General features: G+C 54.2%; 2 protein-coding genes across 2 annotated transcripts; one reads left to right on the forward strand and one right to left on the reverse strand.

Moving 5' to 3' along the window:
- Nucleotides 1-219: 219 nt before the first annotated feature.
- Nucleotides 220-888, reverse strand: DYNLT4 (dynein light chain Tctex-type 4). The gene has a single exon (XM_065657538.1). The coding sequence runs from the start codon at nucleotides 886-888 to the stop codon at nucleotides 220-222; it is 669 nt and encodes a 222-aa protein (XP_065513610.1).
- Nucleotides 889-2,792: 1,904 nt separating this feature from the next.
- Nucleotides 2,793-15,571, forward strand: BTBD19 (BTB domain containing 19). The gene is made up of 8 exons (XM_065657079.1): nucleotides 2,793-2,983; nucleotides 4,908-5,145; nucleotides 5,556-5,609; nucleotides 7,160-7,219; nucleotides 13,631-13,699; nucleotides 14,046-14,177; nucleotides 14,404-14,529; nucleotides 14,652-15,571. Exons 1-8 carry the CDS (start codon nucleotides 2,793-2,795, stop codon nucleotides 14,784-14,786), a joined length of 1,005 nt encoding a protein of 334 aa, XP_065513151.1. The 3' UTR covers nucleotides 14,787-15,571.
- Nucleotides 15,572-16,776: the final 1,205 nt, after the last annotated feature.

A 16,776-nucleotide genomic window follows, 5' to 3' on the forward strand; every position in this document is an offset into this window, starting at 1 on the left:
GTCTCTTTGGAAACCATGGTAGTGGAAGCTCCAGTGTGGGTGTGAACCCAGGCTGGAGGCTGTAGTGAGCATCAGGGTACCAAGGTGCACCTGTGTCTTGCTCCTTGCACATACCATGGCCAAAAACTCCAGGTAGAAGCCACAGCTGGAGCAAACCTCTTTATTTCAGCTGCTCTCCCTCTGCAGCCCTACAAGGCTGGGTGGAAGGAGGTGCAGATGCTACTCAAAGTAGACCCCATGCACTGTGGCCACAGCGAAGAGGGAGGCATTGGAGAAGGTGGTGGAGGCAAAGCTGTCGCTCTTGGGGTCCCACAGTGCCCGGCTGGCCACCAGCAGGCTCTGCTGGCCCTGCTGGCCCAGCAGTACCTGGCAGACCAGCTTGTAGCGGGATGGCACCACCTCCTTCGCTCGGCCCCGCAGCAGCTCGGCCAGGCTCTGGGCTAGCAGGGCGCTGCCCTGGGGGCTGTAAACCGTGGTCCCCAGGGTGCTGGCCAGGACTGTATCCAGCACTTGCTGCACCTGCCCGGCATCAAACTTGCAGCCTTCATCTGGCTGCATCCTGTAAGTGTTTTCAAGGCGGGTCTTGAGGATGGGCTGGAAAAGGGGGAGCCCAGAGAAGCTCACACGGCTGTGGAGCATCCAGGGCCCAATGGAGGGGCGCCTGCCCCCCGGGGCTGCCCCCAGCGAGCTTCGGCGGCTGGCCAGGGGTGCCGGGAGAGTGCCGAGGATGGAGCTGCGGCGGGAAGACAGGAAAGGTGGTTTGCCTTCTTCAGTGCCTCGGGCTGGGACTGGGGGCTGGGACCCACGGCGAGTGGCCCAGAGCGGAGGGGCTTCAGCACCATCTGCAGCCATCACCTGGGCTGTCTCTGGGGACAGCTGCTCAGCCATAAGGGTGGCCTAGAAGGGAGATGTGGCTCTGAGGGTTGGGGAGGTGTGTTGTCTCCCTCTGCCTTTCTCTCCCCTGCAAATCCCATACCTCCTGGCATGTGCATCCCTGCAGGGCTGGATGCAAGAGGGGCTGTGGGGACTGTGGCAGCTGCCTTTGCCTCTCCCCAGCAGCCTTGGCCAGCTGGGGCTGAACCAGCACAGCCATGTGTGGTCCATCCAGCCTTTCCCCCCAAGCATGGATGAGCACCTCTTTCCCCTTCAGCCTCCCCAACCCTCCTGCCTGCATCTGGTCCCACACTTACCCCCAGCCTCACTCTTGCCTGGCTGGGTTAACCCAGGGGACTTGTCTCTGGCTGATGTGTCCAAGCTGCCCAGGATCAGCCTTGGTCCTGCAGGTCTCAGTGAGCAGAGCAAAGCCTGTTGTGCTCCTGGAATGTTGCTATGTGACACTGAAGCTCTTCAGAGCTGCTCTGGGGCACAGCTCCTGTAACTCCTTGTTTCCTGGTCCCTGAACAGCCCTGCTCTCCTTTCACCCCTGTTCTGTTCAGATTTCCAGCTGTGGCTGGGACTGCAGCCAGCATGGGAGCATGGGATTGTGCATGTGCCCCCCAAGCTCAGCCACTCCCTCTTGTCTGCCCCCAAAAAGGCACTCCTGAGTGCCAAATGAGCAAGGGGTAGAGAAAAGCCTGTGGGCTCCCCCTTTACACCCCAGCTCTGGACTGCAGTATAGCTGGGACCCCAAAGGGCTTGCTTTTACCCAAAGGTTTGCATCCTTTGGGTGCTTATTGCCCTGCACCACCTCTCTCAGGGCAAAGGGAGAGTGTGGGAGGCTGGGTATCCATCGAGCACAGCCCTGCTATGGGCTGGGGACCCTCCTGCCGCAGTGTTGTGACCCAAGCAGCTTTGCTGGGGATTCCCAGTCCCGAAAGGGGTTTCTCTCTGCTGGTGGAGCCCAGCCCAGCTGGTACGCCTTGGCCACCCTGTCAATGCCCCTTTGTCTGGCCTGGCTGCTGAGCTATTTGAGGAAAGTGGAGACGTCTTTTGTATTTCTATCTCCCGTCAGAGGTATTTATAGCCTGCTGTTGACTAGCGCTGCCAAGCCTGCCGGCAGCTGGACCCTGCTCCCTCGGGTGCTGCTGCAGGCTGCGGGTCCTGCTCCTCGCTCTCCCTCCCACCATTTGTAACAAGCTATGCTGGTTTTGTGTGGGTTAAATGATGACACAAGCAAAGGTGGGTCCCTCCATGGGCACCCTCCCTTTGGGCTGCCTGGGGCCAGCCAGGCTTGGGAGAAAGGGGAGAGGACATCTCCTGACACAGCGCTTGGTTTGGGCTTGGGAGAGGCTTGTTATGTTTTTTTTCTGCCTGCAATTGCTTGAGCCCTAAGCAGATATGAGAGCTGCAGGGCTCTGGCCTGGAGTACTGGCAGGAGAGATGGCTTTTGCCATTTCAGGGGACAGATCACCCTGCTGGGCTCGAGTTTGCTCCACTGCTGGGGCTGGGGACCAAGCCATGCCCAATGGCTTTCTATGGGGGCTGTGCATGCGGAGGTGGGGGTGATCTTTGTGCATTTAACCTGTGCATGTGCTGCCTTTTCTAAAATACTAGTTGTCTGCATCCCTTTACCCCCATCTGCCTCATCCATGAGCTCCTCTGTAGCAATGCCATGGGGTGAGGGGACACGTCCCCATGCCGGGGGTGTGCCATGAGCTGTGGCAGGGTGATGCCACTTGAACCAAGACGCAGGCCTGCCCCCCTGTTCGGCTCCCATCCGGCAGACGCCCAGAATGAGCCGTCTCGGCAGCAAGGGTGGGCTTCCCACCTCGCTGTCCCCGCTCTCCCTCCAGCTGCCTCCCCAGCGGCCCCTGGTCCCGGCGCTGCCTGCCAGGTTTCCCTAGCGATGAGCCATGTCGTACGGCGCGGCGGCCTCCTCCCCGCGGCCTCCCCACGCCGGCCAGCCTCCCGCCTGCCTGCGCCGCCTTCCTCCGCCGCCCTCCCCGAGGCAGCCCATGGCCGAACCCCGCTCGGCGCAGCTGCAGGGCGAAGCGGCCGCCTTCACCGCTGCGCTCCGCACCCTGGTCAACAACCCCCAGTTCAGGTGAGGGGCCGGGGGAGGGCTGCCATGCACCCCTGCCGTGCCAAAGCCCCCAGTATCCCCTCCCTGCTACGTTCCCATGGCCCCGAGCACTGCCAGGGGGGTTTAGGGACCATGGGCAACGCGGGGAGCTCCCGGCAGCTGCCAAGATGGGCAGGGTTAGTGCACACCCCAGGGCACCCCGCATGGCTTCTGCAACACTCCCCCCACATCCGCACCGCAGAGAGAGCCCAGGGCTACACGGGTGCATCCCCCTGGGATGGCCACCGCCTCTCTGGGGGAGGGAAGGGGTACCTTTGTGCACTTTGACCCCCTCTGTCCCAGGTGTGGTGCCTCTGGGGCAAGGTGGTGTCCTGGGCTAATCCTGTGCTGGGGCTCCTGCCCTTGCCAGGAGTGGGGGTGCTGCAGCTGCTGTGCTCCCCAGGGCAGCCAACTGTACTCAGCTCCTTTCCACCCCAGCTTCACCAGTGCTGGCTTTCAACATCTCCAACGTCCCTGCACGCTGGAGGGAAGGTGGCAGCCCAGCTGGCCCCCCTTGCTGCGCACAGAATCCCTGCCACCTCCTCCCTGAGCAAGGAGTGAAGATGGAGAGCTGCTGCCTCAGCTACCCCCTGCCTACACAGCACCTTCTGCCTGGCAGCTGGGTGGCTGTGTGGTCCTCTTCTTACACTTCATGCTGAGGCCTGGCACAAATGTCAGTGGTCTCTGAGGAAATCCCCATCCCTGCTGAAATTTTTGGTCACTCAGAAGAGAAATCCCAGTGAAAACTACCCAGTCACGGCTCCAGGCAGTAAGGAAGCGTCTGCCAGAGCCTGGCCATCCCCGGCCCACATCCTGCTGCTCGTATCATGTGTCCCATACCCTTTGTCCTGCATCCCACGACCCACATCAGGCAGCCTTCATTCTGCAACCTGAAATCTGCAGTCTGCATCCATCAACTTCATCTTGCATTCTTCCTCCTGCAGTCTTCATTCTATATCCTGCAATCTGCCTTCACATCTTGCACCCTTTGTTCTGCATCCCACATCCTGCAGCCTTCATCCTGCATCCATTCTGCATCCCGGCAGACTGCATCCCAGCCCTTGCATCCCATAACTGCAGCCTGCACCCTGCTTGCCCCACTTGGCCTGTGGACCATAGCTATGGAGCAGTTCATTTTATTCTTCCTTGTAGTACCAGTCATGGAGGATCTGTTGGACTCTGCTCACACTGCCCAGCACACCCCAGCTGTTTGTATCCTGATACACATGTGGGATGGCCCTGGTGCTTTTCCCTCTGGTGGTTACATCATCTGTGGGACACTGTGAGGGTTGGGTGGTAGGTTTGTGCACAGCTTTGTGGTAGCTAGAATTTGGGTGGCATGTCTTCTGCTCACTGACCTGCTGGGGTGGGGCAAGAGAGGAGGAGTGGATGAGGTGCTGGAGGGGCTATGGCTGCACAGCACACATGAGCTGGAGACTCCCTGCCCTTTGCCTGCTCCCTTTCCCCCAATTCTGCCTCACTTTCTCAGGGCCGTGGGGCTGAGGAACTGTGATGGGGTGGCTGTGGGAGACCAGTGCCCCAGTGTGCATTGCAGGCTGACCTGTTCCATAGATGCAGGGAGGATCAGTGCCAGCCTTGCAGGCAGTGATGCCAGATGCATCGTGTCCTTGAGCCTATGAGTCAGTGCCTGTGAGTCAAGGAGGCTGAACCCGGTCACAGCCATGCTTTCCCTAACTTTTCTGTACCAAAAGAGAAAGCCACTTTCTCCAGCTGTCGAAGGCCTTTCTCTGCCCTGCTCTGTGCCAGCATCAACGGCTGTTTGTGTCTTCCAGAGGACCCACCACTAGCACTGCTTTGCTGTGATAGACACCCAGACGGTCCCTGCCAGTGTGCCCTGTCCCAGCCCCAGGGCACACCATCCCTCACTGTCCTCTCTCCCCTGCAGTGACGTGACATTTGTGGTGGGCCAGGAGCAGCAGAAGGTGTTTGCGCACCGTTGTGTGCTGGCGTGCCGCTGCCAAGCTTTTCGGGGGATGCTCAGCCAGGGGCTGGCAGGCAGCAAGGACTCCAGCAGTAGCGTCCCACCCCAAGGCCCTTTCATCCTGGGCAACGTGCAGCCTGAGGTCTTCCTGGCCGTCATCGAGTTCCTCTACACCAACAGTATCACCCTTAACAGCCACATCGTGAGTGGGGATGGGATTGTGGGTATGGGAGGGACAAGGTGGGGATGCGGGTATAGGGGGTGCTTTGCAGCTCCTGGGGTGCCAAAGGTGGAGGGAATGCTCTGCAAGCTGTTTTCTGGCTGGCTAACAGTGCAATGAGTGTGTGGGGTCTCAGACCAGCACAGTCTAGAGCATGTTGTCCCACACACGTTTGCCCCAACCTGAGGACAGCTGGCTGTGCACACCATGGATGCTGGGAATGGGGACAGCAGAGCAGGATGCCTTCATATGCCCACGTGCAGCAGCCCCTTCCTCCCTCCACCCTGCAATGCCCCACCTGGGAGCTCCCACGGAGGCAGGAGGACACTTGCCCTTGGCACCCAGGCTGCCATGCTTGTCCACGATGCTCACAAGGACTCGTTTGCCTGCAGGTGCTGGAGGTGCTGACCTCATCAGTGGAGTATGGCCTGCAGGACCTGTGCAAGGTATGGCCCTGCTTAGACTGGGGGTGGTCACCAAGTGGCCCTGTGCTAAGGAGCACCCCAAGATGGTCTCTGCATGACTGGTGGTTGGAGGTGGCTCTGAGGACAGCAGCGTGGTGCATCACCCAGGTCCATCACAGGCTCAGCCCCGGTTTCTTGATTCCAGAGGGTCTCTCCAGTGGGATCCCCCTTGAGGGGGGTGCAGCACCATCCGAGAGCCCCACAGGGGCTGGGGAATCCCAGGGAAGGACATGGGGCCTCATGCCTCCTGCAGGCAAAGGGCAGCAGGAAAGCCCCAATGCCATCACCCACGAGTGTTCTCCGGTCACCTGGCAGGATGAGGCCTTAGGGAAAGCCCCAGTCCTGGGGAGCACTCAGCACCCCAGCTGTGTGCTGCCAAGGGGATGGATTTTGAGAAGGCAGCAGGGAGCAAAAAGGAGGGGTGAGGACTGGAGGAGAAGGGGGCAGGGAATTGGAGCAGCTCAGCATTCAGGAGGGTGGTTGGGCCACGTCATCAGAGTGATTCCTGAATTACAGCTGGGCTGATCGTGTGACCCGTCATCTCATGCCTGGACTTCCCCTCCCTCCTCACTGTGCCGGGGAAGGACCTCGCTGAGGAGCTGAGGAACCAGGAGCTGTTATGCAACAGGGTAGCAGGACAGGACCTGCCCTATCACCCCATTAGGACAAGTTCAGCCGAACCCCAGCTGTGTCACGGGGCTGTCAAACAGCTGTCTGGGCAGGGAAGGGACATAAGGAGTGTTGCATAAAGGAAACCCAGTGTCCTGGCCACACAAGTTCCACCCCACCATCCAGCAAATGCATCCTCGAGGGAAGACCTGCAGTGGGGAGAACCATAGAGGAGGGGTAGTGGGGGGAAAGGGACTGTCCAAGAACAGTGGGGGAATCCCGTGGCTCTGTCCACAGCTGCAGGGTGACCTCATGTCCCTCCTGCCAGTGACTCAGGGCCCTTCTGCTCCAGCGGACAGTTTCTCCCTGCATGTCACCTCCCCTTGGGCTTTCCCAGGGGCTGTGACCCTTTTGCATGGGAGGCAGCTAAGATGGGCAGAATAGAGGTCCTGCTCCACAACAGTTGTGCCTATTGGGCTGCATCCCACCTGCTTCTCTCATGTTTGGGCTGCAGCTGGAGATGTTGGTCCCCTAGCAGTCATAGGCAGAGAGCAGATGGCAGGCAGGGCTGGGCAAAACTGGGGTCCCCAGTGCACTGCAGCTGGCACCAGGGCTGACCCTATCACAGGACATGGCTGGTGACTGTGGCCAGAATTAGGTAAGCCCTCCTGGGGCTATGAGGTTGGCTGGGGTTTGGTCACATCACGCTTGTTCCCTGGCTGAATCAGTGCCCAGGCTCCCTGCCCACATGCCATGCTGCGAGCCCTCATCCCACAGCCTGTAACTGTCTTACAAAATTCTGGGGGGCTGGAGGTGTCTCCACCCCATGTTCTGGGGGTTCAGGGGATGCTGAGAGTCATGATGAAGGGGTACGGCAGGACTGGGTCCCTGCTCTGCTCACTCTCTCCCCATTTGCCTTCCAGCTCTGTGTCAAGTTCATCAAGGACACGCTGAGCGTGGAGCAGGTCTGCGAGGCCCTGCAGGTGAGTGTGACCCCAGTGTGGTCACAGAGGGTTAAAACCAACCCATCTGATTTTTGGACAGGAGCTTGCCTGACCCTCCTGCTCTTAGCTGGATGATGGGGCAGGATTTTCTACCCACATCTGGTCCACCCCTGCCGGCTCCTGGGCACATCTTACCAGGTCCGCAAGGGCCATCAGGGTCACTACAACCTGGCAGGGAAATGTCCCGGCGCTGCGCTGCCCCAAACAAGGCTGGCCAGAGCTCCCCAGTGCCAGGGCCTTGCCATCATTTGTTCGAAACTGGGAGGCACTGGGTTTCTAGGGGCTCTCATGGCTTTGAGGCCAGTCCCAAAACCACTGCTGAGAGTTGGGGCACCTGAAAATAGCTGGGTGGTTCGTGGTGTCTCAAGGGTCCTGACGCTGCCTGGTGGGACCAAGGATGCTCCCCAGAGAAGGAGGAGTTGTTCCATCTCCTACTGTCTGCAGTGATGCTCTCAGGTTGAGATGCCATCCCCGGAGCACAGAAGCTCTCACTGAACATGGTGCCAGACCACTGCAGTGTAAACAGAGCTAAAACTGGCCTGGAGGAAACAAACAGAAAACCCCAAAACCCCAGAACAAAAACAAGCCTGAAGAAAACATCTCACCTTCCCTCCCCGCTTGCGTCAAAGCTGGTCCCCTGCTGTGGTGGAGGGGGAGGTGATGCTCGCCCTGCCTGTGCTGGTCCTGAGCACCCTGCACCCAGGGGCTGCCAACGTGGGGGGACAGGGATGTGTCCTCCTGGTGCCCAGATGGGCAGTGCCAACCCTGAGGTGAGCATCACTGTGTAGGGCTGGGGGAGGATGGGAGCGCCCCAAATTCCTGCTGTAGTGGGAGGCTCTAAGCTGGCTCTGTGTCCAGGCAAGCAGCACTTGGGATGGGTGTCCCCATGTTCCCACAGTGTTGTCCCAAAACATGGTTCTTTACCCGGTATGCATACAAGTCAAATTTAGCACACAGAGACCAAATACCATTTTATTACAGAGCTGTGCAAGTCTGGATGCTGGAATAAAGCCAGCTTGCCAGCAAGAAAAGTAAAAGGCATTATATAAAAAAATCTTATCACTATGTTCACACCCTAAAGAGTCAATTGGTTACACATTTGCATATTGCATTGCGTAATCCTTTTAGCATATACTGAGCAACATTCAGCTAAAGGACACTTTATTGGCCAGTCTTAAGCTATGTGTTAAAGCAAGACTCAACTAATTGTTTGGGCTCCAGAGGATCTAAAGCTGCCAGGTCAGTAGTGACCATAGTTCGTGCTTAGGTGTTTTGCAAGCCACTCTTATCTTAGTTATATGAGCAGACTGAACTAAAACTGAGGTGCTTTACAATTAGTCACTACAGAATGAGATGCTCCTGTGCCTCTTAAAAAAATCTATAGTTTTATTTCCCAGCTTTATTGGAAGCAGGGATCTGCTGAGGATGCCTCTAAATACACCCCCAGTGTTCTTCATTCAGCATTTCAGCACTCTGGCAGCAGAACATCTGCTGCGGGGGGGAAGGTCCCCACCCCTTTGCCCCTTTAGCAGTGGGCTTTCCAATTTTTTTCTCTTTAATAAGAAAACAACTCTATTTTTAAAGGATCTTCACATGAGAGCTTCTCACTGCAGTTTAGATACAGGCAAGACCACGCGGATGGCATGATTGCTGGTACGGAGTGGGAGCTGAGTTTATGCTGCAGTCAAGGGATTTGTGCAGCACAACGCAGGCCTCAAGTTTAAGTTCAAGCTGCACAGCACGGGTTTCTTTTTTGGTATTTTCTTTCTTTTTTTTTCCTTTTTTCTTTTTTTTCCGTTTCATTCCTGCTGTTATACAGTTCATGTGCACTTCCAGTTAATTGGAATTAATTGGAGGGTGTTGGTCTCTTCTCTGAAGTAGACAAGAGGAAATGGTCTCAAGCTGCACCAGGGGAGGTTTAGATTGGATATTAGGAAAAAATTCTTCACAGAAAGGGTTGTCAGGCATTGGAATAGGCTGCCCAGGGAAGTGGTGGAGTCACCATCCCTGGAGGTGTTTAAAAGACATATAGAAAATGTTCTTAGGGACATGGTTTAGTACTAGAGTTAGGTTATGGTTGGACTCAATGATCCTGAGGGTTTCTTCCAACCAAAATGACTCTATGAATTGAACAATAGTCATTCCTTCAGCCTCATCTACTTTTTGCAATTTCTTATGGATGTCAACTAACAACATAATAAACATCAATCTATTATTTTCATTATCTGGATCCAAATCAGTTCATATTCTACAAGCTTTTAAATACCACCTCTTCCAATTTCACAACCATCACAGCATTTAGTTTGCTTTTTTGTATCTCCTGCTAGAGCATAAATTCCATGCAAATCAGAGTTTAACAATTTAGGTTTTGTTGGGGTTTTTTTAATCCCAAAATTATTGCATAACAATAAGAACAAATTAACATATAGTACTGTACTTCATCTCATTTTTCCGAACTTCCAACATTAATTGTAACATAGTACTATAACTCAGAATCCCATATTCAGACCTTTTTTCCTCATTATCCAGTTTATAGAAAAACCACGATTTGAGTATAATATCGTTTCAAACTTGCTTTCATCACACGATTTCCCTCCCTCCCCCCAATTTACTCTAATGTGTAAGGATGCCTCTTAAGGAGGAGCAAGATGGTATTTCAGTAGAACTGTTTCCCATTCCCCAAATGCATTTCTTTCAGTACTGAATACAAATATGCAAACAAATACCAAGACTGCCTACACTCAGCTCAAGTTTGTCAACTCCTTCACCTCTATGTGTAGCAGGTCTCTCCGAACGTGGTCCTCAATGGAGCCGATTTATCTGGAAACTTATTCCAAATACCAAGTGCATGCAACAAAATCCAAATATGCAAACCAAATACTGATCTCAGATATGCAAAGCAAATACCAAGTTCAAAAATGCCCAATACCAAGGTCAAATATGCAAACCGATTACAGTTACAGTTATTCAAGACAGTCTCTCAATTTTAGCATTGCACCTTTGAGCCGTTTACTGCTCAGCCGGGGTCTGGAGTCCCCGATAAACGGGTCGGGACACGTCGGGGTCCAGTCGGTTCCACTCCCGGCTGAGTCAGTGAGCTGGAACAACAAGGCTCTTACAAGCATCCCATCTGGTGTGCCACAACTGTTGTCCCAAGACATGGTTCTCTACCCAGTGTGCATACAAATGAGCCAAATTTAGCACACAGAGATGAGATACCATTTTATTACAGAGTTGCGCAAGTCTGGATACTGGAATAAAGCCAGCATGAAAGGCAGAAAAGTAAAAGGTGTTATATAAAAAATCTTATCACTCTGTTCACACCCTAAAGAGCCAATTGGTTACACATTTGCATATCGCATTACATCATCCTTTTAGTGTATAGTGAGCAACATTCAGCTAAAGGACACTTTATCGGTCAGTCTTAAGCTATGTGTTAAAGCAAGACTCAACTACTTGTTTGGGCTCCAGAGGATCTAAAGCTGCCAGGTCAGTAGTGACCATAGTTCATGCTTAGGTGTTTTGCAAGCCACTCTTATCTTAGTTCTATGAGCAGACCGAACTAAAACTGAAAGGGTTTCTATATCTTTAAGTTAGCAATTGCAGACAGGATTCATTCTTTCAAGTGATGACAACAATTCCCCCCCTTTCGAACTTACTTGTGTACATCTATACATCTGTTTTCTAAATGCTTTTAGAGGCTGCAACACAACACTTCATCACACATCGCAACATAACATACAAATACAAGAACCACTAATACAATAATTACAATCAAATTCTTAATCCACGTCCATCAATCAAGAATCCAGGACATTCATCATGTCCAAATTTCTTGAAATCTGTAAGAGGTATTGTTTTTCTGTACCTCACGTAAAGACTATAGTATATTTCCCAATCTCCTCCAACTCATTCATGATTCTTTGAGATTGATCAACATTCAAATGAAGTGTTTTCCCAAAAGTCATCCCAAGTTATATTATTGGGAAGGGGTATTCCTAATATAGGAACCTCTTTATTTGAATGTTCCAGGAAATGTCTGCGTACTCAGCAACTGGTCTTGTCAGCTACCTGCATGGTGTTCTGGATCATCATAAAATGTACATTTTGCATCCCTGGATTCTCCTGATTTAGTAGTCTGTGAACTTACTATCCCATATAACAGGTAAATACTTTGGTAACTGTAATACATGTTTAAAGAGATATCTACAAAGAAAACAGGCTAATATTCACGCTGCAGTCAATACTAATAAACCTCCTTGAGTACCATTGTATTCTGTATAAAATTCTAGTTCAGGGCAAGTGCAGCTCATTAAGTTTTCTTCAGTTCCCATGTTAAAGGAGTGATCTCTTCTGATTTCTACTCAGCCTCTGTACTTTAATCTGGTGCAGTGGATCCAGGAATTGACACCCTTACATTTCACAGCTGTGTTAGTTACCAGCAATACCTTACAGGGTCCTTTCCACCACTCTTTCAAAGGTTTGTCCTTCCGGGTCCAAAGAGAGACTTGATCTGCAGGTCAGAAGGGGGATACAGACGTACCCAATGCCATGGGTGCTTTCTCCTGGATATACCTGTGGAACGATGAGAATGTTTTTCCCAGAGACAACATCTACACAACAAGCATTTGGTCCCCCAAAATATGCATTTGATCAGCTTTCCTGTCTGGTTTACTGAATAGAGTGTCCCATGCAATATTTCAAAAGGGCTTATTTTTTCTCTTACTCTTGATGGAATGCAAATTCTCAGTAAAACAATTGGCAATGCATCTATCCATTTTACAGGAGTTTCCTGACACAATTTAGCTAATTACCTTTTTAGGGATTGGTTCATTCTTTCTATCTTTCCACTAGATTGAGGTCTCCATGGGATATGCAAATCCCATCTTACCCCCAGGAGAGTAGAAATGGCCTGTACTTCTGCTATAACATGTGGGCCTCAATCTGACGAGATCCTGTCTGGAATCCCAAATTTTGGTATGATTTCACTCAGTAATTTCTTTGCTACTTCCCAGCTTTCTTGGTCCAGCATGGGGAAGCTTCAGGCCATCCAGAAAAGATGCCTACTAATATAAAAAAATATTTATAATTATTACACTTTGGTAATTCAGAAAGATCAATTTGCCAATATTCTCCTGGAAAATTCCCTCTCTTTTCTTCTCCAGGTGGAGGCTTTAATTCTATCTTACAATTAGTTTTACAACACATCACACACTATTTGATGAGCACATCTTTGCATATCTTTCAACATTTGCTATCATAGCACCTGCTCTCATATGTGATACAAATACAGTGATCTGCTGTTCCAAAGTTAGTTTCCTTGCCTCCTGAATCAACAACATGGTCACAGATTCTTGCCAAGTTTCTAATTCTTTCACCAATATGTTACCAAAGTAGGACGGTTCTCAAATCCTTGTGGCAAAAAGGTCCAGCAAAGCTGTGTCTTTCTTCCAGTGGTAGGTCTTTGCCCTTCAAGGGTGAAAAGCTCTGGCTCTCTGAATCTGATGGTATAAAGAAAAAAGCATCTCGCAAGTCTAAATCAATAAAATAAACATTATTTCCTGCTAAATCAGTCAAAAGAGTGTATGGGTTTGGCACTTCCAGGTGCACATTCATCACACTGATTAATAGCTCTCAAATCTTGTACCAACTGGTATTCCATAGAATGTCCCTTCTTTACAGACAAAGTGGGAGTATTATGTTCTGATTGGCATTCGTGCAAAAGTCCATAGAACATAAACTTGTTTATCAAAGTCTTTAACCCCATTTCACTTCCATTTTCATTAGATGTTGTTTTTTCCTTACCAGCTCGAAGTTCTGTTTCAGTTCTGCCTTTATCAGCTTTCACAGGTACTTCAGCTGCCCATACTAGTGGAAATAGAGCATCCAAAATTTCCTTGGAAATTTCTTGCTCACTTCACCGTTCTGACTGCAGCAAGTAGATCTACACCTTCCAAGCATTTTCTTGTGGGAAAGGTGAAAAGCTTCTGGCTCTCCAAGGTTAGCAACCTCAGACAGGATTCATACTTTTAAGAGATAACAAAAGTGTGGCCTCGTGAGAGCAGCGCCAGGGCCCCTTGCCCACCTGAGCCTGGGTGATGTCCCCAAGCAGCAGTGGAAAATCCGGTGCTTCCTGCTGATGGTGGAGTTGGGTGGCCATTGTGGGCAGCAGAGCCACCAAACCTTTTGCCATGGGGCAGGCCAGGAAAGGAGAGGACCTTCGTGCCCCTTCCCCACAGCACTTGTACTGTGGCACTCACGCACCAGGATTGTCACCTCACCTGTGTCTCTGAGAGTCCCTTGGGTCTGTGTCCTGTGCCTCTGTAGGGCTCTGGGCAGGGGGGTCCTCCTGCCCCGAAGCCCCTTGCATGTGTCTGTGTTGTCCCACAGGCTGCAGTGACCTACGGGCTGGCAGACCTCCAGCAGCACTGCCTGGCCTTCATCGAGGGCTGCACCGCGGTATGGCTGTGGGGAGCGTGGCACAGGGACATGGGCAGCACTGGGGACATGTGGCACGGGGAGCACTGGGGGACACAGCATGGGGCAGGGGAGTGGGCTCCCTAAGAATGGGGAGGCTGGAGTCTGGGGCAGGAGAGAAAAGAGAGCAAATGTTTGGGGATAAGATGCTGGATGCCAGGTAAAGGCTGGCTGGGGGGTACTGGGGTGCCAGAGGATGGGGTTCCGAGTTGGGGGATGCTGGAAGGTCAGGCAGGGATGGTACCAGGATGGGTCTAATGGCCCATGGACGTGGGGGGCCAGTGTGGGGTGCTGGTACCAGCACCCTGGTGCTGCGGTGTGTTGGCAGGAGGTGGTGCGGACACGAGGCTTCCATGAGCTCTCCGACACGGTGCTGGCACAGGTGCTGCGCAGTGACCGCCTGGCTGTGGATGAGTTGGACCTGGTGCAGGCTGTGCGGGAGTGGGCGCACGTCAGCTCGGTGAGTGCAATATGGCAGTGACTGGGGGCGGGGGGGGTTGGTCCTGGCTGGCACCCCCAGGCAAAGCCACCCAGGGGTGCTCAGACGCCCCACCAGCCCAGGCAGGGAACCCAGGCACCCTGTCCCTGAGCCCAGGGCTGTGTGATGGGCACAGAGTCTGTGTTTCCCCCCCGCAAGCACCCTTGGTGCCCAGGGCATCATCAGCCCCATCTGCCACATCCCATAGGCCGTCTTGGAGCGCCCAGTGCCCGAGGTGGCTGCTCTGCCCGTGCAGGAGCTGCGCCTGCCCTTGCTGGCACCCAGCGAGCTGGCGACACTGGAGAGCCACAACCAGCGGGATCTGCTCATCCCGGTGAGCTGCTGTTGCCCCTCGGGATGCCCTGGCTTGCCTCCAGGGTTGGAGGATGCTGCAGGGCTAAGGGGGATCACGCTGTGGCCATGATGATGGCAACATGCCTCTCCCCATCCCCATAGGTGGAGAGCATTGCAGCAGCCTGGCGGTCCCACGCACTGAAGAAGGTCAGTGGAGTGCCCTCCCACCTCTACCGGCCTCGGTGTGGCACAAAGCCCCGTGACCACCACCGTCACCTGGACCCGCACACCAAGTAGGAGACAGGAGCTGATGTCCCCCCAGCCCGACCCGGGGGCTCCGGCAGCAGCAGAGTCCCTGGCTGAGTGCTCTGCAGTGGGGCAGGCTGCAGGGCTGGGCACTGCTGGAGGTGCCACCACGACCGAGAGCATCAGTAAATCCCTTTGCCCCATGACGCGGCTTTGGGGCCAAGGCGGGATGCCCAGGTCACCCCAAAAAGGGGTGCAGGGACTGGGGAGGGTTGGAGCTGGGCCACGGGGTGGTGGGATTGCAGGGGTCCCCTGTGTGATGGGGACACAAGGTGAGCTCTCCCTTTCCCAGCCCCAGTGCTGCCCCCCCGAGCCGGTCCTTGTGCTGGGGCCCTTCCCCAGGGCAGTGCTGCCCCCCCCAGGCAGCGGGGTTGTGCTGCAGCAAAAGCGGCGCTGGCACCAGCGGTGGGGAAGGGGCTGAGCGGGATGGGGAGCCTGGGACTTCGGGGGGGTGGAGGGCGCAAGTGGGAAGGGACGCCCCGGCATCTGTGGCACCCATCCAGCAGCACTGCACCAACGCAAACGACCCCCCAGCCCCTCGCCCCGTGCCACACACACTCTTACACCCCACTCCACAGCGTGCACCCCCCACTCCCTTCCCACACACCTCATTGCATGTGTGTACACAGCTGGGTCTGTCTCAAGCATCCCCTCCCTCAGCCGTGCCCCCCCAAGAAAAAGGGCCGGATACAGCAGATAATTTATATATAATATATATATTTACTCTTTAAAAATAAACCTTCGGTCCCCACTACCGCCTGTACAAACTACAAAAATAAACCTTTGCTCTCTTTGATATAAATAACTTAGATGGCGTGTTGGGAGGGGGCTGCCCACCATGCCCACGCCTGGCACGGGGACGGGGCCCCCGGGCCACCCCAACTCAGCGGCAGTGTCTGGGGGCCCAGGGGGTGGGAGCTGGGGCCACAGGCACAGCAAACACCGCTGGAGTTAAAGTGCTGGGTAGCGGCGCAGACGGTGCCTGGGATGGGGATGGGGATGGGGACAGGGGCTGGCTTCATGGACAACCCTGGTGCATGGGGACACGGAGAGAAATTTGCTGCCCCAGCAAGATGTGCCTGGTGGCACCACAGGTGCCCATGTCAGCGTGCCCTGTCCTGGGCATGCACCAGCATGTGCTGTCACCAGGGCAGAGCACAAACGTTGCACGAGGGGCCATGACCATGGGACAGCTCCAGAACTCAGCACAGCAAGGACCAACCCAAAGACCCCCTCCAAAACCCTGCCTGTGCGGTGGGAGCAACAGGCTCCCCGGCTCCATGGCGCATCCCCTACCTCCAGCCCCCCTGTGCTTGCCGGTGGGGAAACTGAGGCACGGAGTAGCGTGTCCAAGGAGGTGAGCTGCCCATGGTCACCCAACACCCCATGGAGCAGGGACATGAACCAGGTCTGTGACCGGGCCCCAGGCTCCCGCTGCCTCTGGTAGGCAGGTCTGCACCAGCAACGGATCTACCCCCTCACTGCCTGCACCCTGGGCAGCTGGGCGAGGCCATGGGCTGAGAAATAAATCTTTTAAAATAAGCTTAAAAATATATATATCTCTATAGATAGTTTCCCTTTGCAATAAATAAAGGTGGGGGGGGTGCCCACCCCAGGCCTTGCCCATGGCACCCCAGGACACGGCTGGCTTTGGGGCTGTCCCCTTATTGGGATGGGGGCACCAGGGCACCCTGTCGGGGAACCCCAGGTTGTGGTCTGGGTGGGGGGACCCAGGAGGAGGTGACAGGGAGCAGCCAGTGACCCCACGTCGGGGGGAGCTGGCAGGGCACTGAGTTCGTCTCGCCAGCAGCTCCAGAAACAGAGGGAGGGGAGTTAGTGCTTCCATTTCTGGGGGTGGAACAAGCCTGAGGCAGGGTAACCCCAAACCCTGGGAGGGGGGACATGGCACCATTGGCACAGCGTGGCCTGCACACAGCTTGCATAGAAGTGCCAGCCTGCCCTGCTGAGTCCCTTTATGGGG

Source organism: Caloenas nicobarica, chromosome Z (genome assembly GCF_036013445.1).
Source record: "Caloenas nicobarica isolate bCalNic1 chromosome Z, bCalNic1.hap1, whole genome shotgun sequence".
Classification (NCBI taxonomy): Eukaryota; Metazoa; Chordata; class Aves; order Columbiformes; family Columbidae; genus Caloenas; species Caloenas nicobarica.